The sequence below is a fragment of the Pleurodeles waltl genome, chromosome 1_1 (genome assembly GCF_031143425.1).
Source record: "Pleurodeles waltl isolate 20211129_DDA chromosome 1_1, aPleWal1.hap1.20221129, whole genome shotgun sequence".
Taxonomy (NCBI): Eukaryota; Metazoa; Chordata; class Amphibia; order Caudata; family Salamandridae; genus Pleurodeles; species Pleurodeles waltl.
The window spans coordinates 636325218-636350265 of record NC_090436.1 but is presented as its reverse complement, the minus strand read 5'-3'; the positions used below and the strand labels follow the sequence as shown (position 1 = coordinate 636350265).

Genomic DNA, 25048 nt, shown 5'->3' with positions numbered 1-25048 from the left:
AGGTTTCTCCGCGTCCTCCTCCTCCTCCACACCTCCCGGTAGTCCTTTCACTCTTTTTACAACCCCCGGGATCCGGAAATCCGGGGTCATCGGGTAAGCGCCGTCCTTCCTTGTCACCACGGCAACGGGGAACGCTCTCCTCCGTAGCGCGCGAACAGCGCCAGTCGGAGGAGTCGATAGCCGCGTTTGAAGACAACCGGCTACACACCCCATCCCAAGATCGGGACTGATAGAGTACCGCAGGATCCGGAAAGCGGGACAGGAAGTCGGCCGGGCCTTGTTGAGAGCCTGGAATATGCCGGATCTGAAAGGAAAAGGGTTGGAGTTCCATAAACCAGCGAAGCACCCGGGAGTTGGAGTCTTTATGTGGAGCCAACCAAGTTAAGGGGGCATGGTCGGTGAACAGTACAAAAGGGCGACCTAGAAGGTAATATTTCAGACTATCCACTGCCCACTTAATAGCCAAGCATTCCCGCTAAATAATGGGATAGTTACTCTCCCGGGTAAGCAACTTCCTACTGGTGTACACAATAGGGTGGTCATGTCCCTCCTCGTCGGGTTGAGTGAGAACAGCCCCTATCCCTACATTGGAAGCATCCGTATACAGATGGAACGTTTTGGAAAAATCAGGACATCGCAAGAGTGGCTCCGAAGTGAGGGAATTCTTCAGCTGGTGGAAACTAGACAACTGTGAATCAGACAAGGGAGGTAATTTCGACGGGTATTGTTTCTTAAGGAGATCAGTGAGGGGAGCGGCTAGCGTTGAATATTGGGGAATAAAACGACGATAATACCCTACGAGACCCAAAAAGGAGCGAAGCCCTTTCTTGGTCGTGGGTATTGGTACCTGTAGGATAGCCTCAACTTTATTTTTTTGTGGACGTAGTTGACCATCTCCTATGAAGTACCCTAGATATGCAATGTGATTGTTCCCTAGGTTGCATTTCTTAGGATTGGCCGTGAGGCCTGCCTTATGCAAGGTGTGGAAAATATTATGTAAGTGTTGTAGATGTTCTTCCCATGTATTACTGAATATTACAATATCGTCTAGATATGCTGCCGCAAAAGATTGGAATGGTCTTAACAGGTGGTCCATTAATCGTTGGAACGTGGCAGGAGCCCCGTGTAGACCGAAAGGAACAACTGTAAAGTGATAGAGCCCTGACTGAGTGGAAAAAGCTGTTTTCTCTTTATCTGCGGGTGCGAGTGGGATTTGCCAATACCCCTTTGTTAGGTCTAGGGTTGACATGTATTGAGCTTTCCCCAACTTCTCTAGTAAGTCGTCAACCTGGGGTATGGGATAGGTGTCAAATAAGGATATTTCGTTAAGTCCACCATTGGCTAGTTGAAGGCTCAATAACTTTTAGTTTTAGCATCTTTTGTACTTCCTCTTCAATAAGGTGTCTACGGGCCTCAGGAATACGGTAGGGTCGTAATCGTATCGTTTTTCCCTCAGGGGTCCTGATATGGTGCTGAATTATCTTGGTTCTTCCGGGGCTTTCTGAAAAGAACTGTTGATGTGTTTTTAATAAGCCCCAAGCTGGGTTTTCTGCTCTTCTGTAAGATTGATATTGATATGGGGTGTTTCCCTTCTCTCGCTCAGATTTGTAGGAAATAATTCCATTCCTAGAGTTGTCTCAGGGGTTACCAAAAACCCCATAGCTGCTTTTGTGGGAGTCTCATTGGGTTCTTCCCATTTTTTTAACAAGTTGACGTGATATATCTGTGTTCTTTTGGGGTGTCGGGAGAGTTCGATCAGGTATGTGACCGCGGAAATGGGTTTTAAAATAGTGTATGGGCCCTGCCACCTGGCTAAGAGTTTGTTTTCAGAACAGGGCCTTAATATCAGGACTTTATCGTTTGGTTGAAAGGAACGGGTTCTTGTTCCTTGATCGTAATATTTCTTTTGAGTGCTTTGGGCTTTTTCTAAGTGTCTTCGGACATCCTCCCATACAGACTGTAGCTGAGTTTTCAACTTGTTTACATATTCTAACAGGGGTTTCGCCTCCCCCCCCTCATCTTCCCACAGTTCTGATGCCATGTCTATTAGGTTGCGGGGTTGTCTCCCAAAGACCAGTTCAAAGGGGCTGTGTCCGGTGGAAGCCTGCTCGTGGGTCCTTATAGCATAGAGGACTTCAGGGAGTTTCTGGTCCCAATCTCTTCCTGACTCAGAGACAGTCTTTCGGAGTAGGGTCTTGATAGTACGATTGTAGCGTTCGACTAGGCCATCCGTTTGGAAATGATAAACCGAGGTTTTTAATTGCTTGATCCCAAGGATCTTACAGATATGATTTATTAGGGCGGACATAAAAGGTGTTCCCTGGTCCGTCAGGATTTCCTGAGGAAACCCCACTCTAGAAAAGAAAGTGATCATCTCTTGGGCCACTGCCTTAGTGGTCATGCTAGTGAGGGGAATGGCTTCGGGATATCTCGTAGCATAATCAACTAAGACTAGTATATATGTGTATCCCTTGGTGGAGGGTAATAGGGGTCCCACCAGATCCATACCGACCCGAGAGAAGGGAATATCGATAATAGGAAGTGGTTGAAGAGGTGCTTTCCTGTGGGGTCCTGGATCTATCAGTTGACACCGAGGGCACTGGGCACAGTATTGTCTGAGTTGGGCATAGACCCCGGGCCAATAAAATCTTCTTAGTAGGTATTCCTCTGTCTTTTCCCTGCCATAGTGTCCCCCCCCTGGTTGGTTGTGTGCCAAAAAAAGGACCTGGACACGGTATGGTTCTGGTACTACTAGTTGTTTCTTTTCAATATTGTTAGTTTTGACGACCCTATATAGGAGTTTCTTTTGGATCAGAAAGTATGGACCCACCTCATTCGTGGATTCGGATTTTGCGGTCCTCCATGCATGACATAGCGTTGGGTCTTCTCGCTGACTAGCTCGAAATGACTGTGAAGGAGTGGTTGTACTGGCCACCACTTTCTCTGACCTTCCCTTGTCCCGTGGCCAGATATTTTTGTTTTGCCTGTCTCTTTTCTCGTCTTGTCAGTCTGATACGACATGGGTTATTTTCGATGTTGCTGTTATAAAAGGGTGCTTCTGTCCACCAGTCGGTGGACAGGGTGCGAAATTTAACCCTGTCTAGAAGTTCAGAGAACCTTATATAGTCTGTCCCCAGAATACACTCTTCTACTAATCGGTCCATGACCCCAACCGGCAGGAGATCTTGATGCTCTTCTCATTCTACTTGTACGAGTACCAAAGGGTAGTTGTTTTTGTCCCCGTGGATGCAACAGATGGACACCCATTGGTTGGTAGTTTGCTCTGAGAAATTTAATATATCTGCTCGTACCACCGATTGACTGCACCCTATGAGACTATGAGGGCCAGGATAACCCTACCATTTATTTTAATGGTTTGTTTGTACTTGGGATTACCTTTACCGGTACACAAGACCCTTCCCCTAGTGACCCCGATTTCCATGGGTTCCGCTCTTTCTCCTTTCCTTGGGCACAGTCTGGCTATGTGGCCCCACTCCCCACAGCTGTAACATTGTGGTTGTTGCATGGGAGGGAGATCTCCACTGCGGCTAGGCCCTGTTTCTTCTGGAGATCTTCGGGGAAACGATTTGAAGGGTATAATAGTCGGTTTGGTTGTTATCTTAGGGCTGGGGTTCTTGAAATCGGCTGACCTATGGTAGGCACAAGCTTAATCCACCGCCATGTCTGTGTTCACATTTGGGTGTTGTCTTATCCAACTCCGAGTAGATGAGGGAAGAGATTCCAGATATTGTTCCAATATTACTGCCTTGATTACATCCTCCCTCTCCGTTCCCAGGGGTCCTAACCATTTTAATCCGAGGTCTTTGACTCTAAAATAGAAGGTTCTGGGATCCTCGCTCTGTCCCCACTTGATCTTCCGAAATCTCAATCTGTAATATTCGGAGTCATGGCCTACCCGTTCTGATATACTCCGTTTGATCTCTTTATAGGGCGTGGTACCTCCCGGGTTGGCGGCTTGCTAAGCCGTTTGTAGAATGCCGGTCAAAAGCGGTGCAATGTACTGACCCCAACGCTCTTCTGGCCACTGGGCAGAGGAGGCCACCCGTTCAAAGTTCGTGAAGAACGCGTCTGGATCTTCCCCGTCTTGGAACTTCTGGAGGACAGAGCTAGGGACATTGGGGTGCACTTTACTCGCGGCGATGGTATCCGTTAGCTTCTGTAGTGCCGTCTCGTGCACTAATTGATTATTAGCCATGATGGTGGCTTGGCTCTTAAGTGCACTTTGTAAGGCTTCCCGATCTTCCTTCGGCTCTCTCTGGTGTGCCTCCCATACTAGCTGAAGGTGCCTTTGGCCCTCTGCTAGTTGCTGGATCATGTCCTCCAGGGTGGGCTTTTCCCCCATGCTTTCCTTCGTATCACCTTTCAAGATCCCACTTCTGACACCATTGTTACAGTGGGCTAGGTGATAAGAAGGACTCTGAGGCATGAGTGGGTGAAAGTGGTAATTTATTTATAATTCCTGAATAATGTCAAATTTATGAGTTGGTGTGTCCTTGTCCCGTAATGTGTCTCTCTTGTCTTCTCTTCCCAGCTCCCCTCTTGACCGGCGACGATCCTCTGTCAGACTCCCAAAACGTACCGGAAAGGAACAAAAGGGAAGGTAAGTCAGGTAAGAGAGAGAGAGAGAGAGAGAGAGAGACCCGAGTGCGTGTGTGGTAAGGCCAGAACAAGATGGTGTAAATACAGTCACCCTTTTTGTGTCTTCACCAGGTAGAATGACTTGTCTTTAAGGGCTCAAAAGGGTATTACTAGATTCACTGTTACTACTGCCTCTACTGTCCTTTTCCCTCTCTTTCCCATCTCTTCCCTGCCCCCTCCCCGCTGCTCCCCTCTCAGCTCCCTCTTCACCGTCCCTACCCTCCTCCCCTCTGTCCCAACTCTTCTGTTTTTCAATAAGCTGTCCTTTAAAAAAGGACCGTACCTTGCTCAGCCACGCCCCTCCTAGGACGTGGCGGTTTCTGCGCGTCTCCTCGAGTCTTCGTTCCTCCACGGGGTCCGCTGCCTCCCTGGGAACATCGATGTTCCCAGCTCTTCTCTCGGTTTGTTCCGCTGCACCGTCCGCCGTCTCCACAGGTTTCTCCGCGTCCTCCTCCTCCTCCACACCTCCCGGTAGTCCTTTCACTCTTTTTACAACCCCCGGGATCCGGAAATCCGGGGTCATCGGGTAAGCGCCGTCCTTCCTTGTCACCACGGCAACGGGGAACGCTCTCCTCCGTAGCGCGCGAACAGCGCCAGTCGGAGGAGTCGATAGCCGCGTTTGAAGACAACCGGCTACATATCCCTTCTTGCACAACCACAATCCTGCTCGTAACACAGACCCATTGCACCATGGCTCAAGGGTGATTGTGTTAGTGCTGATAACGCGTCCCAACTTTGATAATTTACTTACAAGGGGACTCGTTTAGGCCAATGAACTTTTTGACCCTGATTGGAGACTCCTCACAACGAGATATCTATTTAACATCTCAATTGATAGATCAATAATCAAATCGATATTCACAATAACTAATCAATCAAACTAATCAATAACACTTACTGAGAATGAAACACACCATGACCTTCCAGCCATGAATAACCACACAAATCTAGTAAGATTTGGATATTTATTCCCTATTAGTTACAATCTACCAGCATATTCATTAATCTCAATATCAATAAGCACATCAACAAAACTACGATACGGCAACTCAAGTAAGACTTTATCTAAGCAAAGATCATGAGCATTAGGAAAAAGCACGACGTCAACATGAATCAACTTTAGCAGAGTATCATTAGTGCATTATTCAACAAAGCAAAGATTCAGTCATTTGTCTATTTGCACCCGATATTAGTGAACTCCTTAACTAACTTCTGATTAGCATCAGCATGTTGGGCTGCATGCAAAACAATTTAGCAACATGAATTTGGAAAACATCTACTATGGTCGCTATCAAAAGAGCAGTTGGTACCTAGAAAGAAAAGGCAAACAGACAATTACAATTTATCATCAGATAGTTGCCCATCCAAATGGGGCGGCATACAGTGTCAGTCTTCGTCCTCAGGACATCAGTCAATTGGCCATCAGCCAGGATAAGCAGGTAAGTCTCAGCAGGGTATAGCAAAAGGCTCTTCCCTCATAAGGAGGAGAAGTGCATATCAGGCAAGGGGTAAGGTGAGGATGGTTTAAGAGTAAAGACAAAGGGGGTCATTTTGACCTCGGCGGTCTTTTTTGAAGACCGCCGAGGGACCGCCGTGCGGAAGACCGCCATTGGTGGCGATTTGACGCTCTGCCTATTATGACCGTTGGCAGCTCTCCGTCCTTTTACGGACGGAGAGCCGCCAACAGCCATACTGGCGGGAGGCGGGGAAGTGGAGGTTGCTCCACCTCCACCGCCACGCCAACAGAACACCGCCCAGCGAATCACGTCCTGTGATTCGCCGTGGCAGTGTTCTGTTGGCGGTGTGGTGTCGGTGGAGCTGCCCCCATGGCTCCCGTCCCCTCCCGGAGGATCGTTGGACCAGGTAAGTCGATCGTCTGTGAGGGGCAGGGGGTGGGGGGTGTTGTGTGGGTGCATGGGGGTGTGCGTGTGTGTATGTAGAGGGGGTGTGTGAGTGCGTGTATGCCTGCGCGGGTGTTGTGTGTATGGGAATGAGTGCGTGTATGTCTGTGGGTATGTCTGCATGGATGTGTGCGTGTATGTTTGAATGTGGGTGTGCATGTATGACTGTGTGTGTGGATGTAGGCATGTATGTCGGCGTGTGTGCGTGTAAGTATGTAGATGGTGCCTGCGTGCGTGTCGTGTGGGTATGGGTGAAGTGATGTTGGGGGTCGGGGTGGGGAGGGGGGCCCTGCCACCTTTGGGGGGTGGCAGGGGTGGTGGGGGGTAGGGGAGGGAGTCAGGGTGGGGGCAGGGGGTGGGGGAGACCCCTATCATTGCCAGGGAAGGAATTCCCTGACACTGATAGTGCTTACCGCCATGGATTTCATGGCGGTTCGAACTGCTGGAAATCCACGGCGGTAAGCCGGGTCCAAATACCGCCGGCGGTATAGTGACGGCCGCCAGGCTGGAGACCCAGGTCTCCAGCCCGGCGGGCGGAACGGAGAACCGGCGGATGACCATGGCGGTAACCGCCATGGTCATAATTCCACAGAGTAAGACCGCCAGCCTGTTGGCGGTCTTACCGCCGGTTCTCCGCCTTCCGCCAGGGTTGTAATGACCCCCAAAGTCTCTCAGAAAGGCAAAGGGTGATGAAGAATGTCTCGATAATGGCAGGATAATGGCTAAGAACGGCAAAGTAATGGCTCGCTGGAATGCCCACTAATGGCTGATTTCTCCTTGTGTAACTTTGTTATATCAAAGTTGTCGAACAAGTTGGGCAATATTTGGTGCATCGTTATCTCTGTCCAATAATCCGTCGCACACCTTACTAGAATTTTCACCTAAAACAGTTCTCATGCAGTTTATTGGCTCCTGTGATTGACGTCTTCAACGGGTAGAATGTCAGATAAGAAAAGTTACACTTGTCGCTCCAGTCAGTAGTTTCATTGTCTTTTACCAGTTTAGGCGACCTTGCACCTGTTGCGAATTACAATGTTGCATTCAGCAAGAATGTTTCCTTGAGCAAGTCGGGTCCCATGAGAAAGAATTTACTACGGTTACACACATCTCTCTAACTTCTGGAAAAGTACAGCGTCGTGTCCTTCAGGGAAGCAGGACATTGCACATTAGAAAACACAGTTATTATGAGACCGGGCAGCTAGGCCCAGACCCTTGCTAACTAAGGCCTAGTGAGTAATTTAGCAAAACCTTAATACATAACTCTTAATGCTAATACAAAATCATAAATGAATACATTATTAATTAATTTATTAGTCAGTTTCATTAGTCATTGTATACATTGGTGGCCACTCCCCGTGGGCACATTTCAAACGCGGGCATTGGTATTACATTTATGTGGTTTCATTAGACATTACATTGCAAGCTTTTCATTGTTAATATTGATTATAAAAGTCACACTCCAACAGTGCCACGCAGCCACAAGTGCTCCAGTGCTGGCAGACAGCAGAAATATGACATATATTTGTAAATATGGTGCATTTCTGCTCTCTCTCTTTCATGCAGTGCAAAGCAGCAAGTTGTCTTGTTGCGTTGCTTGAAAAAATAGTAAATCTGTCCCTTAGTTTTTATCCCTTATTGGAATTTTTAGAAGCAAAACCATGAGAAACGCAATCACCCCCACAAGTACCTCCCCCCCAAATGTAAAATACTTTTGATAAAATATTCTGGACTTCCTAATGGACACTGAATCATTTCAATGCAATACCATTGAGAAATAAAATAAAAAAAGTTCTCTCCTTTTTTGTGTTCATACAGCACTTGCTACCCCTTGTCATGTGTAGCAAGTGCTATATAAATGCAATTACATGCAATATAATTTGTGATTTGTGCCTTTTTTGTTTAGATGTACTCAAGCTAACAGTTGGTTGGGAACGCCATTTAGATTGCCTTTTAGTTGCAGATGCTGCCTTGGTCATCACAGTGTTAATGGGCAATCATTGTCTTGCTTTTCAAACAATGAGAAATGCTAAATAAAGCACACAGCCTTGAAGTGCAAGAGCCCACACCATGGGGCCCATGACTTAGCATAGATAGTATCATTGGTGACCTCCACCCCTTCTTTGAAGACACTTACAGAAGCTGAACATCTCTTTTTAAAGAAAGGAAAATGTTTCTCCAGGCGTTCTCTGAGACAAGCACCCACGAGCTGAAGCCCAGGCTATGGCACATGAGGAAGAAGGCTGAAGCCCTTTTAGCCCAATGGGCATTGTGCTGCTGCCCAGGAGTGTGAATACACTTGGTGCTACCGCTGGGCAGAAGAGCCTGAACAGAAGCAGCACCCTGCAGCTTGGCATTTTGTGCTGTGCAGTTTCTCAGATCCCATACAAGGTGTTCTAGAGTAATGTTGTGAGAGCCCACTAAAGAGATGCTCAGATAGACACGAGTATTGGAACAAAGGGGGAAAGATCACCAGCTAAAAACAGATAAAACGGTGTGAATCCTTGTGATATATCCCTACAAATATGTAGATGAAAACGTAATATTAAGTAGGCAAACAATTGAAAAATCGGGGGAACAAAGCTAACAATTTAAAAACTAAGGGCCAGATGTATGAAGATTTTGCTTTGCGAGTCCCTAATAGCGAATTTTAAGAAATCGCTATTTCCGGCACGCAAAATGTGATGTACCAAAATTGCGAGTCGGAAATAGCGATTTCTTAAAAATCGCTAATGCAATTTGCGAGGTCCAAATACCGAATCGCAAACAAAATTGCGATTCGGTATTTGAAAATCGCAAATTGCAAAAATGGTTACCCGGCACAGCCTGATGACATCACAAGCAGGAAGTGAGTCAGCCCATGCTGTTTCCGGGTACCAGACCCACAGGAGCAGTCAGAGAGTCACAGACCAGCCCCAGGTAGCAAGTGTGGGAGCAAGCCAGGACCTAACACCAACATGGCCAATGCTGGCAATGGGAAGGAGAAGGGAGAGAGGAAGAGGAAGCTGAAATTCAGTGAGCAAGAATTGGAGGTGCTCACTGAGGAGGTGGTCACGAGCCATGACCGGCTCTTTGGGAAGAGCTCACTCCAGGTACCAGAGAGTGAGAAGCAGAAGCTTTGGGCTGACATCCAGACCAAAATATGCGCAGTGGGGGTTGCGCAGCGCTCGGTGGAAGAGATATGCAAGAGGTGGTATGACCTGCGTTCCCATGCCAAGGAGAGGGTGGCCAACAGGCTAAAGGAGGCAAGGAGCACAGGAGGCGGACCATCCACCCAGACACCCTCCACCCCCATGGAAGGCCTGGTGGAGTCCACACTGCTTCCAGAAGTTGTCAGTGGGGTCACTGACATTGACACTTCCGGCACACCCAGCACCTAGCACCAGTAAAGGTAAGTCCAATAATGATGTGTATCCCCATATGTGCATGTACAAATGCCCCTTAGGAAATAGCAATTAGTGCAAAGCATTGTGATAAGTAGTCCATTCCACATCTTACATGCGGCACAACAATGCCTTATGGGAGTGGTAGTCCACAACCCTGAGTTGAAAATAGCACATAGATAGCAATTAAGTATACTGACACACAGAAGAACAAAATACACAATTCATAGTGATACGATGTAAGTGTACATTTATTGCCATTGTGCAACATTTGGTGATACATACATAAATGACATGCTGCACATTGTCGTTGCAGATGGCTCAGGCCCAGCAGCAGCAGAATGTGCCAATGTGGGGGATGAAGAAACACAGCCACTGTCCGACTCAAACACCAGCGAGTCATTGTGTATAGCACCAATCAGACGCAGGGCAAGGGTGTTACCTCTCCATGAGTTGAACCTGGACTCCGATGAAATGCCAATGAAGGCCACACACCACCCCCAGAAGCTAGATCCACAGGAAGGCAGCAGTCCCTGCCCCAGCGTCACTCAACTCTCCGCAGGAGGCCTCACGATGCAGGCACACAGCACACAGATGAAGGTGAGGGTCCATCAATCTTTGGTGACCTTGAAGCGTCCATGCTCAAAGTGCAGCATCTGCAATGCAAAAACATGAGGGCAATGCACAGGCAGTTGCAGTCAAACAATGCCAATATGGGGGGACTGCACAAGCAGTTGGAGTCTCTGAATGCAAACATCTGCAAGCTGCATGAGGGACAGCAAACAGCTGCAGATAACACCATGGAACTGACAAATGCCATTAAGGAACTCTGTACTGAGATCAGGCATGAGGGTGTGAGCCACCGCAGGCGCGAACGGCAATTCATGGGAATGTTTAATGGCTTTTGCAGATCCGTAAATCGTCTTGCTACATCAACTGCCCTGATATCACGGCGTGCTGTGGCCACACAGGTGGAGACATAGCAGTCGGGACGTTGCACAGGGATTGGTGCAAATAACCAACGTTCTGGATGCTATGCTGACAGCACGCAGTGCTACACCCAGCGAACTGGGTGGTGGGGATACTGAGGAGTCATCTAGCCTCAGCAGTCTTGCAGTCCCCGTGATGGATCCTAGGCATCGCAGTGCCAGGTACAGTACTGCCTGTGAGCCTGATACAAGAGGTGCAGGCGAGGTCACTGCGCACTCAAGTGGAATGCGTGGTCGTAAGAAGTGACATTGCGGGCTACGGGGGACTACCTTCACGTGTAGCAATACAGTAAAACTATGATGATAATAGTGTGACACTGTTAATGGCTCATGTCTGCCTCATGTGTAATGCTTTGTCCTAATGACACATATGTTACCTGTAGTCAAGGTAATAAAGGTGCTAACTACCGGAATACATGTCATTGAGGTGGTGTTGTCATGACTTACATCTGAAATGGTTGTGCGTGATGTCAGCACGCCTTTGCCTGCCCTCTGCTGCACTGGTCCTGTCTGCTGGCTGTAGGGGTGGTATGGGATCATCATCCTCATCTGAGTCTGGCTCTGATATTTCCACAGGTATGCCCCTGGTGGTAGCTATATTGTGCAAGATCGCACATGGGGCCACTATTCTACAGGTCGTGTCTGGGCTGTACTGAAGTGCCCCTCCACTTTTGTGGATGCGCCGGAAGCAACTCTTCAGAATTGTATCTCCGCTCTGCTGGTGTTGCAGGATTTAGGTAGGGCATCATCATGTAGGTGCGCACCTCATAGGAACTGTCTACTGGATGGAACAGAGGGTATAATGAGTAGCTGTGCCATCTGACGTCACACTGCCATCAATGCAACATTGTAAATTTGGAAATTACCTAGTAGATATCCTTCACCAAATTCCCCAGCTAGCAGTCTTGTGTGAATCCCGCTGTGGCGAAAGATGTACGAATCATATGTGCTCCCTGGGTATCTGGCCACGCGATCAGTTATGATGTAGGAGGCATTGCATATCACCTGTATGTTCATTGAATGTTGTTTTTTACGGTTGCAGTACACATACTCTGTGGTCGATGGTGGACAGATTGCAACATGTGTCCCATCCATGGCGCCTAGGACATGGGGGAACTGTGCTATCTGGTAGAAATCGATTTGTGTCTGCTGTATTTCCTGCGGGGTGTTGGTGAATCTGATGTACTAGTGTATCCTGCTCAGCATGGCATTTAGAAATGCATTGAAAAATCTAGAGAGGGCGCTCTGTGATACCCCTCCAGCTGCTGCAATGACCCCTTGATAGCTCCCTGAGGCAAGTAGATGCAGGGAGCATCATACCTGCTCATGGGTGGGTATGCTATTGGTCCTGTGTTGTGTGCTGCAGTATGAGTTGTAGCTCAGCTATCAGGTCAAGTATCATGGCTGAGTTCAACCTGTACTTATCAAAAATGTCCTCCTCAGTCTGGTCAAAAAGGATAATGCGCACTCTGAAAATTCGCTCCTGTCTCGTCCTCCCTCTCCTCACACCTGCCAAGATCCTCATTCTCCTCGCCATCACGTAGAGTGCAGCCATTGTGGAAAAGAGGCTGAGGCATTCTGGCCCTCTTTATATAGGTTGCAGCTGGTTACCACCTGGTTTCAATCCGTGGTAAATTGCATGTGCAAAAGGCCAGTCTGTGAATATTCGCAATTTGTGATTTTTGGATGCATCGCATTGCGACATGGTTTTGCGTGTCGCAATCTGCGTATCGAAATTTGCGACAAGAAATAACGAATCTGTATTCGCTAGTCGCTATTCGGGCTCGCAATTTGCGAGATGCAAATAGCGATTCGGTTTTTCATGTCGCAAATTGCGATACGCAGATTGCGACACGCAAAACCATGTTGCTTCGCTAAAAATCGAAATTTTTTGCGATTCCTTGTTTTTGGCCTGCGAATGCCCTTCATACATCGCAAAACATGTTTTTGCATTCGCAAACAGCCGATTTCTGCGATTCACACCGTTTACGAATGCAAAAACGTTTGATACATCTGGCCCTAAATGCCTATTCCGAACATTAGTAATCACAGTTGTCCTCTTTGCAACTTATAATGTCCCTTTATTCTTTTTAAGATCCAGTGTACCTACATTCGTTTTTAGGGTCGAGCCTGCGTTGCATGTGCTCGTGCATGCGTATCGCAGCGAGACGTTTTAGGGTTTAGAAAAGGGCTCGGAGCCCTGTCGACGTCACGTCAGTGTTTTTCATTGGTTCGTGGGCTTGCCTAATAAAATCTGCTTGCTTTCATTAGTCGAAGACATGCATACGTCATGCCTTTTCCGGTGGCTAGCCCTCCTCGAGCGCATCGACCAAGTACAGAAAACATGCGAGGCTCGCTGTTTTCTGTCCGGCTCGTGGACTACTTTTTCCCTAATTTACTAGCGCGATTTTGCTTGGCAGAAGTCGAGCGCTTTACATAGTTAATTGCACTTTTTCGGGTTACATACATAAATGCACTTTTGCCGATAGGTGAAAAGTCGGGTTAGGAGTTTACAACGCTATCAGCTCTAACATGAGCAAACGCGAGACCCGTTGAATTGCAAATGCTTGTTTTTACTGCATGTGAACGATAGCATACTTTGCAGTGGTTGTCTTTTAATCTTGTGTGTTGCAATTTTAGCCAGTTGGTCTTATGTTGATATTCTGATAGATGAAAGATTGATGACGGAAATGCTGAAATATCATTGAAACTCTGATTTCTACTCCAGACGCTTGTTTAAAATGTAGATTATTCATCCTTAGAAATATGTTTTTTGATTGATTATACTTGTTTTTTTATTTAGGTTGACATCACGATGGAATAAGTTAAATTGTGATGGGTCGTTGTAATTCCAAAGAAAAACATCTGCCTCCTAACAACACGAGTGAAGAGATGGCAGAAGAGAACACGGGTGCAAAAGAAATGAAAGGAGAAAGTGGATCTGATGTAATTTCTAAGACGTTGGAAGAAGTTCCTGAGGTTACTGTGAACAGCACCAATGAAATATTGTGGTGCGATGATGATAACGATATGTTTTACAAGTTTGTAATTTTACACAGCGAAAGTGATATTGAAGAAGCCATCAGAATTCAGCTCATGCTACAAAACCAATTTCACATTGTGCCCGGGATTATTTTAGCTGAAATGCCATGTGGCCGTCATAGGTTACAAACTTTGGAGGATGCTGTGAATGGATCCGCTTGGACCATAATCCTGTTAACAGAAAATTTACTGAAAGAGACTTGGTGCGAGTACCAGTCCTATACATGTCTAATGAACTCCATTAACAAACAGCACAAGTACAACTCTGTCATTCCGTTAAGGCCAGCGAACAATGGGCTTTCTAGGGCGAAGACTCCATTTGTCCTGCAAGCAATTAATGCTCTGGAGGAGGGGGCCCCAGCATTTGCCCAGCAAGTGGAAAACATCTTCCGGGAAACGGTATACGAAAAACAGAAAGAGTTATGGAAGAAAGAAAGGTGGAATCAAATGAGCTGGAGTGGGAACTGAAAGAGGTTGTACAGCTCTGCGCCTTTCTCCTCACCATGGCAGTGCTTAATTTGTGCTTGTTGTTTCCGGTGCTAAGCACCAGCACTTGTTTTTGAGGGCCGGTGCTTAGTTTTCTGCCTCAAGCAATTACTGCGAGCAAAAGACACATATGGGAAAGACAGAGGAAGAGAAAAACGAAAAAGAGTCACAATGGGAGAAAGCAGAAAGCTGCAGGAGTGAGCTGAACGGGCAGGGAGTGTCTTTAAATGAATTGAAGAGGCCCGAGATGGCTTCAGAATTACGCTGCCTCAGTATTCAGTGCTTGCACATTTAAACACAGCAGCCGTGTGCTTCAGAGGAGGGCTTTGGGCTCTGGCACGTCGTTATTTACAAATTAAGCACTGCACCATGGCCCAATGAACCGAATATCAGGTCACTCCTTGACTAAGGAATGGGCCTGCTAAACAGATACATTGCTATTGTTACCAGATGTGTCCCGTGCACGTGGCACCTGACTGCAAGATACACACATTTTAGGGTTTTACATTTTTTTCAGTGTGCAATATGTGCAACCCTGTATATGTAATTGTAATGGTAAAAATAACTTTTTATGTACCGCTCAGTACCTCAGTTTTGACATTCCTTAGTGCTGTAGACAATAGATGTCACTAGCACCCGATTTAGCAGTGTTGTCTAGTTATGTAGAGCCAAAGACAGATGGCACACTGACACCTGTCAGATATAGTGTTTTTATAAGTTCCCCATGCCACATTATTTATTACTACAATATCCGTTTTTTATATAGTGTGGAAATGTAGACCTTTTCTCCAAATATCAGCTTATAAAGTCTGAAAATAAACTAATTTGTGCTCAAGTCAATTGTGGTATAAATGTATTAACTCAACCAAAGCAAAAGCTTGTAGTTTAGTAGAGTAGGCCCACACAAGAGAGTTACTTCCAGGTAGCTAAAGAGCTACCAGTAGCTCACAAGCTACTCGGAGAAGCCTGATCTAAGCACCTCCAGAGCTTGAAACCACACTTCAGAGAAGGCATTTTCATTTTCTCCACAGAGGCAGAAGATGCCTGTAGAGACCAAGGAAATCCTTGTCCTTGTTCCTAAGAAAGTAGAGGTTTCACAGAAAGTCATGGGTATTATGGAGATTGTAATTGTCACACACAACCACTGCAATATGCAGGAGGCTGCTGCTGCTTGAATTTGACCCCAGACAAGAAGCTAACATACCTGCAATTAGTGAGTGAAATATTGAACGCTAACAAATGTGAAATATCACACAACATATAACCAGAATTGACATATGGCACATTTGATTCATATCTTCCCACCATACTATTAACTAATATCGAATCCAGGGCTGTTGTATATTCATGTCTGATATTTTAAGCACAGCATCTTAAATTGTGAGTAGTGGTTTTAGTAGGAGAGGAGCTGATAGTATTTGTCACCTGAATTATGCCTGTTCATAAGTGTTCTTGAATTTGATAGAACTATAAAAGTTCTTCAGTCCCAGTATAGAATAGTATCAAGTGAATTACAATGGGAGTAAGGTCAACTGGCAAGGTCCTGTGATAGTCAAGTATAGGAAAAAAAGGATGTGTTCAATTACACCATTGGGGCGCATTAGTATTGATAAGTGGTGGTCATAGTACAAGATAAGAGGTGGTTCTTCAATACGGAATGTGGCTACATCGACAACATTCCTCTGAGAGATAAGTGCCTGGATCTATCACACTATCAGTTTTTTTGTCAAGGTTATTTCAATGTTCGTGGTATTGGCAAAATTACATAACAGGTGTCTGTGGAAAGTATTTTTATTAGCAGATTTTGCATTTGTTGGCTGTAACTTCTGAAGTGTTTGATCACAGTACCCTAAAGTGTCTTTAATTTTTCCAGTTTTATTTCTGTTATAATATGTTTGTATAACAATTTTAAATACTGTAGTCACCATTTCCCACCAACAAATTAAAATAACACTAACACAAAACTCTTCTGGGAATGCAAATACCACTGCAAAAACCGAGAAATAGGTAGTCAGTTGAGTTCTGCTTAAAAATATCAAAAGGTTTGCAATCATAATTTAAAACTGCTAGGAAAATTTCAAAGATCAGTAGGGACGTGGTTTAAAAAAGACAATATGATATATAGTTGATGCCTACTCATAATATGATGTATGTCATTAAACATATTTTGAACAGCAACTGAAACTTACCTCCTCAGTAGAAGCACCCCTAGTGATTCAGGAGTGTTTTCTTCGAGTGATTCTAGAGTGTTTTACTATAGCGGAAGTGTGCCACCTCCACATACTCCCATTTAGCCATGTACGAATTTGCCACAAGTTTCACTATGATTTAAGAAGAAAAAAATCTTTTAAACCTTGTGTGGTCCCTCGGGGACCCATGCACTAAGGTAATAGTACCCTGTCCACTTTTCGTGTTTTTTCTTTTTGAGACTCAGTTGGAGCCAAGTCTCAAATTGGCTGCCAACATTTCCTGGTTGAAGTGTTGACAGCCAATCAGATTTGTGCACAATATTGGGAGTATTTGCAAAGCCTTCACACCTCCAGATATACAAATTTTGTTTTTCTTTTAATATTTCAAATACTACAGAACAGATTTACACCAAATAACAAAAAGCACTTTTTCTGGACCAAGAGTTACCTTCCAGCCAAATTTGGTGTAATTCCATCGAGCCATTCGGGATGTAGTGGTGTCTAAAATCTCTATGGGAATTAAAACGGGAAATGCACTTTTTTGACCACACCTTTTCCTCGGCCCTCACTTGACGGATCACCCTGAAACTTCCCATTCAAAACAAGATTCTTGGACACATTGGAAAATTTGGTGAAGATTCGTCAAACAGTGCCAAAGATATAGGCCAGTCAAAAACACTTTTTCTGTGGAAACATGGTTGTAACTATAACTACCTAGTGGTGAGCGCCACTAGGTAATATATATATATTCACTTAAAAATAAAAGGTTACAGGAACATCATAGTTAGGAAATAGAATTTTTTTAAAAATAGAAATTGACTGAAAAAAGCCAAAGGTTACAGGGACGTTATCATTAGGCTCAGATTTCACTCATAGAAAACCATAGAAATTCTGCAATTATAGTTACCTGGGGTAACTATAACTTACGACCCCTCAATGACATAACAAATTACATCACTCATGACAAGGGCAGTGACATCATTGATGACATCATGGGTGACATCTCAATTGACATAACTGATGACATCACTGATGACATTGTCCAGTGAATGTGTTTCAAAAACGTTTGAGAGTTAAAGATAGATACAAAGCTACTGGATAAGTTAAATTGCTATTCTTTCTTTACTACTGATGAGTGATACTGTTTGTAACATATATCATGTGAGTGGCTGTGTAAGTGTCTGAATCATCTGTGTGTGAGTGGCTGTGTGAGTGACTGTATGGGTGGGTGAATGGGTGTGTGAGTAGCTGTTTGGTGAGTCGGTGTGTGTGTGGCTGTATGGGTGACTAAGCAATGATGTAATCAGTGACATCATCAGTGATGTCACTGACCATGTCATAAGTGATGTAATATGTGAGGTAATAAGCAGTGCATTGCGGGGTCATGAGTTATAGTTAGCTCAGGTAACTATAACTGCTGAATTTCTATGGCTTTGTATGAGTGAAAACTATAACATCCCTGTAATTTCTGTTTTTTTTAAATTCTATTTCCTAACTATAATGTCCATGTAACCTTTGTTTTTTTGTGAATTTCTATGTTTCTTTATATTTTATTTCCTAATATAACGTCCCAGTAATCTTTGTTTTTTTCAGTGCATTTCTATGTTTGTATACTCTGTACCTAACTATAACCTCCCTCTATTAGTTAATGCACTGCAGAGGTTGCTGTCTGTAATCAGAGAGCCGCAGAATTGAAGCTTGGTTGGAGAATAGTGACTTTTGTATATTTAGTACTAATAGGCCTCAGCCTGTGACAGAAAGCACTGTGACTAATTCATTATTTTAAAGGTGCATTACACACAATATAAAGTAGGGTGCTACAAAATGTGCAACAATGTTTAAGATACACAAAGCTCTTTCAAAATTTAGATTTTACCAATACTCAGACTGTACATGGTGCAATCATTTATATAACTGTCCTTTAAAAGCAGACATTTGACAGTTCAGCTGGTAACCCCCTTGTAATACCAGTCATGAATAACACATCTGTGTCATAAGGGAAAGTTTGAGTGGTTCCATCAATCAAAGCCAACACCAATTTCTGAGCAGCGTTTACATTTGCAGATTACGACTTGTGCACATTTACAATTTTTTCAGACAAGCTGCCACCCCTGCAAGAATGGTTGTTTAATTGTGTGCCCGTCCCTCGGTCTCACAACACTTACATTGCAGGTAGAGCAATCCACTCACAAAATTAACCGTCACAGGATAATTATCTTTTCACAAGAAGTAAGAGAACTGTGTGAGTATTTAAGTGAGTCTGTGAGTGGTGCGTGAGTGCCCTAGTAGGTCTGTGAGTGGGTGAATGAGCGTCTGTGTGGGTGTGTGAGTAAGTGCATGGGTTTCCAAGTGGGCCTTTGGGTGGGTCTGTAAGTGACTGCTTGAACCTCTGAGTGGGTCTGTGAGTGGGTGTAAGAAAGTGTGAGTGCATCAGTGACTGAGTGAGTGTGTGAATGTTTTTTTGTTTTTTCACCAATATTCACGAATGTGCTGTGATGTTACATGGTGGCGCGCTGAGCATCACGATGCATTTTGCAAATATTGTACGTGGGGAAAAAATGCTTTTCGACATGTTGTACGCATAAGATGTCCCACAAACATCGCTATATGCCACCCATGAGGTCAGGGTACCACTACCGTGACCCGTTATACCACTTCTGATGTTTAGTTTCAGCCCTGGGGACCGTGTCCCATTATTTAAAATGGTGGCTGCAACTTTCTGGTCAGGATGCAGCCAGCCAATAACAGCATTCCTGTTGGTGAGCGCATTTGTGATTCGTCACAAAATAGTTGTGAAGTATTTGCGCACCTAGATATACAAATTAGTTTTTCCTTTAATATCTCAAAAACTACTGAACAGATGTGCACCAAATAACAAAAAGGGTTCTTTCTCGACCAAGAGCTAACTTTCTGCCAAATTTGGTGTAAATTCATATAGCAGTTCAGGCTGTAGTCGTGTCTAAAATCTCTATGGGAATTGACATGGGAAACACACTTTTTTGACAAGACCCAACTTGACACTTTCTTTAAAGGTTGCTAAAGATATAGCCAAGTCAAAAAATGATTTTGCTATGGAAACTAAGGGCCTGATCACAAGTTTGGCGGTCGGTCCTCAGACCGCCGCCCACTAAACAAAAAATGCAGACCACCAGAAGCACGGTGGCCTTGTAGCTAAGTGGGCTGACTCTAGCGCCATCAGCACCACAGCCAACCGCCGAGCCTATCAGAAACACAGAGTCGCTTTGGTGGTCTCCTCACAGCAGTTAGCTAATGGCAGTCGACCTCCGCGGTACACGCCCACCAAAGTAACAGATAAGTGCACATTGGATGAATTCAAAAACAACACAGCTGACACACATTGCTCCAGTGGACACACATCCAAAGCGCACTATAAAACACACCCCTTCACAGACCACAATCCTTTGTATTTCCACAGGGAGCCGAATAACCAACCACCATTTTTTGAATTTTCATAGATTAGGCACCCCTTTTTTCACCATCCCATAGAACACCCTGCACACTCTTGTGTCCGTTCAATCCCTATTGCACTTCCCCTGTTAAGTAAATCCATGTCACCCACTTTTTATTGTCCACCATGTAAGGTTCCAAAAATCCCCGTTTTCAGAAGATGTGTTGAGAGTCATGGTGGATTAAATCAGTAGAGCCACAATTGTTTTGAGCCTAAGTCCAGCACACTCCTCTCAGTAGGAAAATGGAAATGGAAATGTGGATAGTCGACAAAGTGAATGCTGTATGCACCACCCTGCGCACAAAGGACATCAGAAAGAGGTGGAGTGACCTCAGGAGCAAGGTCCATTCCCTGGTCTCCAGGAAGCAGCTGGAGGCCAAGAAGACTGTTGGCGGCCCTCCCAGTACCCCATTTTAACTCTTTCCCTGGAAGGAGAAGGTCTTGGCCACCTGCCTCCTGAGGGCTTGACAGAAATACCTAGGGGAGTGGAGTATGGTGAGTTACAACACAAAAACTGTCACTAACCTGCAATGTCATGCATGCTCACAGCTCAGCCTTTGGCACTGTCTTGTTTATGTACCTCACCAACATTCAATACCCTGGGTATTTAAGTTTTAAAGCTGTCATTGTGTATTATTGGACCCATCATCACAGCTTTCAAGGCCCACCACATGCCATATGTCCAAATGGTGCCTGTAAATCTCACAATACCAAAAACACAATCCATGACTCAAGATATGTTCCAACATGTAAATGTTTGCTCAGTCCTAAATGCAGCCTGCGTATATGTAATACCCAACATTTGTCAAGTGTTGGGAAGTAGAGGGAGTGGTCTGACTGGAAAGCTCAATAGGCCCTGTGTCTGTAACTCCAACCACCAGCCCAGTGGTCACTTGGCCCAATACATCTGTTAGTGAACTCCCACATGATGAGTGCTCTCTTGGGAGGATGCCATTTGTATAGTGTGTGTATTAGAGGGAATTACCTCACTACAACTCCCAGGAGGCACTGTTTCACTAACTCCAAACACCAGCCAGTGGTCATCCGGCCGAATACATCTGTTAGTGAACTCCCACATGAAGTGTACTCACCTGGGAGGATACCAGGTGAGTGTGTGTAGTAGAGGGAATGACCTGACTGCAACTCCCAGGAGGCACTGTTTCACTAACTACAAATACCAGTGCAGTGGTCACTTGGCCCAATACATCTGTTAATGAACTCCCACATTACGTGTACTCATCTGGGAGGACGCCATTTCTATAGTGTGTTTAGTCGAGGGAGTGACCTCACTGCAACTCCCAGGAGGCACTGTTTCACTAGCTCCAAACACCCGCCCAGTGGTCTTTTGGCCGAATACATCCGTTAGTGAACTCCCACAAGAAGTGTACTCACCTGGGAGGATACCATTTGTATAGTGTGTGTAGTAGAGGGATTGACCTGACTGCAACTCCCAGGAGGCACTGTTTCAATAACTACAAATACCAGCACAGTGGTCACTTGGCCTAATACATGTGTTAGTGAACTGCCACATGACGTGTACTCACCTGGGAGGATACCATTTGTATAGAGTGTGTAGTAGAGGGAGTCACCTGACTGAAACTCCCATGAGGCACTGTTTCACTAACTCCAAACACCAGCCCAGTGGTCACTTGGCCCAATAAAACTCTTTGTAATCTCCCTAATGCTCTTCACTCACCTGGGGGGATACCATTTATGTAATGTGGGTAATAAAGAGAGTGACCTGAGTTCAACTCCCAATAGGCCCTGTGTCTGTAACTCCAACCACCAGCCCAGTGGTTACTTGGCCCAATACATCTGTTAGTTAACTCCCACATGCCGTGTACTCACCTGGGAGGATACCATTTGTATAGTGTGTGTAGTAGAGGGAGTGACCTGACTGCAACTCCCAGAAGGCACTGTTTCACGAGCTATAAACACCAGCCCAGTGGTCACTTGGCCCACTACATCTGTTAGTGAATTCCCACATGAAGTGTACTCACCTGGGAGGATACCATTTATATAGAATGTGTAGTAGAGGGAGTGACCTGACTAAAACTCCCAGGAAGCACTGTTTCACTAATTCCAAACACCAGCCCAGAGGTCATTTGGCCCACTAAACCTGTTCGTAATCCCCCTAATGATCTTCACTCACTTGGGAGGATACCATGTATGTAGCGTGTGTAGTAAAGAGAGTTACCTGACTTCAACTCCTATTAGGCCCTGTGTCTGTAACACCAACCACCAGCCCAGTGGTCACTTGGCTCAATACATCTGTTAGTGAACTCCCACATGACATGTACTCACCTCGGAGGACACCATTTGTATAGTGTGTGTAGTAGAGGGAGTGACTGACTTCAACTCCCAGTAGGCACTGTTTCACTAACTAGAGACACCAGCTCAGTGGTCTTTTGGCCCAATACATCTGTTAGTGAACTCCCACATGAAGTGTACTCGTCTGGAGGATACCATTGGTATAGTGTGTGTAGTAGAGGGAGTGACCTGACTGCTCTTCCAAGGAGGCGCTGTTTCACTAACTCAAAACACCAGCCCAGTGGTCACTTGGCCCAATACACCTGTTTGTAATCTGACAAATGCTCTTCACTCACCTGGGAGGATATCAGTGTGTGTGGCAGAGGGAGTAACGTGACTGAAACTCCCAGGAGGCCTTGTGTCTGTAATTCCAAACACCAGCCCAGTGTGCATTTGTTCAAACACCCTTGTTTGGTAACTCTCAATTGAAGTTTACTCACCTGGGAGTGAGTAAGATACAGATAATGCTCAACTCAGAGACGTGTCTGTCTACCCAGCTCCATTTTGACCTGCTAACCAAAGATTAAACTATTGAGGACAGGAATGACACCTTACCCAGTGGGTACAACAACTATTCCTAAGGCCTCAAGTTGCATCACCAGATTGGTATTGACTGTGCACATAATGACGCCAGTCACATATACAACTAAGTCCTGGGTTTATCTGCATTCCACTCAACTAGGCCTCCAAATGGCCAAAGCCATATGTTGCCTCTCCACTGTGTTGACTTCACTAGTGGTAAGATGTCTTTTTCAGTCTATCTTCCCAAGTGCAACCGATCTGCACATCTCATCAGCTCCTTGAGTCAAATCAACACTTCGGACACTGAGGTTCCAGGAGCAGGTGGAGAGGGCACCCTTTGTCAAGGGCACAGGCTCGTGGGGGTAGGGTACGTGGGAGGCATGCTGTGGGCCAGCGGAGTGTGGCCACTGGGGCTGCTGTCGGCCAGGACACCATCAGCCACGTCTTGGGGGTCCATCAGGAGTCCCAAGGCGTGATGGTCCAGGTATTGACCGAACTCCGGGAAATCAAGCACCTACAGGGGGGAATGCATAGGGACATGTTTCAACAAATGGAGGCCCACAATCCTAACATAACCTCCCTAATAGGGGTGCTGAGGGACATTCAGACAACCATGAGCAGGGCTTTTGAAACCAATCTTCCCCTTTCTTTGGCTCCTCAATCTCAGGCCCATGTACATCAGTGCCAGCCGCAGCAAGGGAGGCCGTGCTGATGAAACAACCAGCCACAGACACCCATGCCTCTGTAGTAGCTGATCTCCCCCTGCCCAAGCGGGATGGCCAGCAAAGAATCCAGGTGGTGTAGATGGCACGACACCCACCACTGCCAGCTAGAATCCTCTTCCTTAAAGTCCTCCTTTATGTGTCACACATTCACTCTGTGGACCGATCCTGACCCACCTTCCATTTCCAATGGGAGAAGTACTCTGGGCTTTGGATTACCTGTGGTGTGACTCCTTCACTTCACTTTTATTTACATTTCTGTCCCAATTTTATGTTATACTTGTGCACTGAAATAAATACACCTGTCACAAACTCATTGTCTGCTGTCTCTAATTTCACATTTTGCCATGTAGATATGTCAGACCATGAGAACCATACGATGATGATCCACTTGTTCAAGATGGGATATGTTGCATTCATACAGTGTCCAGCTCAGGATTACAACCATCCCACACAAACACATACATACAAGTGTCTGGTCAAACTAAACATTTTATTACAGTGTTCAGCAGTTTGGATGTCAATATGTCTGAACTTTTGAAAATCATAAATGCTTGGCTTACACTGAGTAAGTTAACCTATTTACAGGTACAGACCACAGAACAAAGGGATTTGCCAGACACTGTCCTAAAGTATAGGAAAACATTGAAGTGGTTGATGCCACAAGCCTAAGCCTTATCACATGCCACACCAAAGTAATCCATCATCACATAATACAAGATTCGGACAGATGGCAGCACAGCAGTTGCTGTTCAGAGGGTCATTATAATCCAGTGCTCATGCATCTGGTGGTATGACACAAACATAAGTCGGTGTTTTGGCACTGGCACAGTGGCCAACAATGATGAAGCATCTACAGCTACATACAGGTTATACAAAAAGAGTGTTTAGCCAATGTGAAGGGGAACTTGGTCATCGCCTAGGTCTAGATATTTACTGACCACATGATTACGCATGTCATGCATCAGGCCCACCACAGGACACAAAACAAGTCTAATGGACACTTCTAAACTTACATCCAAGCACTCTGTAAGCTGTCTCGGCACAGGTCTTCTACACCCAAGCTCTGTGAACTACGTTAGCTGGAACAATCCAGGTCCACTTCATATGTCAGAACAGCATCACATACCTGCCAATGTCACAACTCTGAAATGCCCACATGAAGATGTCTTGGTGAAGATACCTGTACAAAAAAACAAAACAAGGAGTATAAGCATTAAACCATACATATTGCACAGGTCACTTAGCAAGCATCTGGAAATCAAAGTACATTGCAAGAAACCTGACACAAACAAAACAATAACAACAAGGTGGGGATGTGTCTAATTCTCACTCATCAATCAGCTTTTGGCTGACTTGTGCAGAGTATCAGCTCGTTA

General features: G+C 45.4%; 1 protein-coding gene across 6 annotated transcripts in view; it reads left to right on the top strand.

Annotated features, from left to right (window-relative positions):
• Nucleotides 1–25048, top strand: part of TICAM2 (TIR domain containing adaptor molecule 2) — a 179338-nt gene that overhangs the window by 96037 nt on the left and 58253 nt on the right. For 2 of the 6 annotated variants that reach the window (XM_069226570.1, XM_069226536.1), the window contains exons 3-4: nt 4553–4621; nt 13733–16587. In XM_069226570.1, the coding sequence (XP_069082671.1) occupies nt 13765–14439 (675 nt within the window). In that variant the 5' untranslated portion in view covers nt 4553–4621; nt 13733–13764 and the 3' untranslated portion in view covers nt 14440–16587. Of the gene's footprint in view, nt 1–4552; nt 4631–10256; nt 10541–13732; nt 16588–25048 lie in introns of those variants that run through there. The other 4 variants (XM_069226543.1, XM_069226552.1, XM_069226562.1 and 1 more) reach the window with 4 other exon arrangements.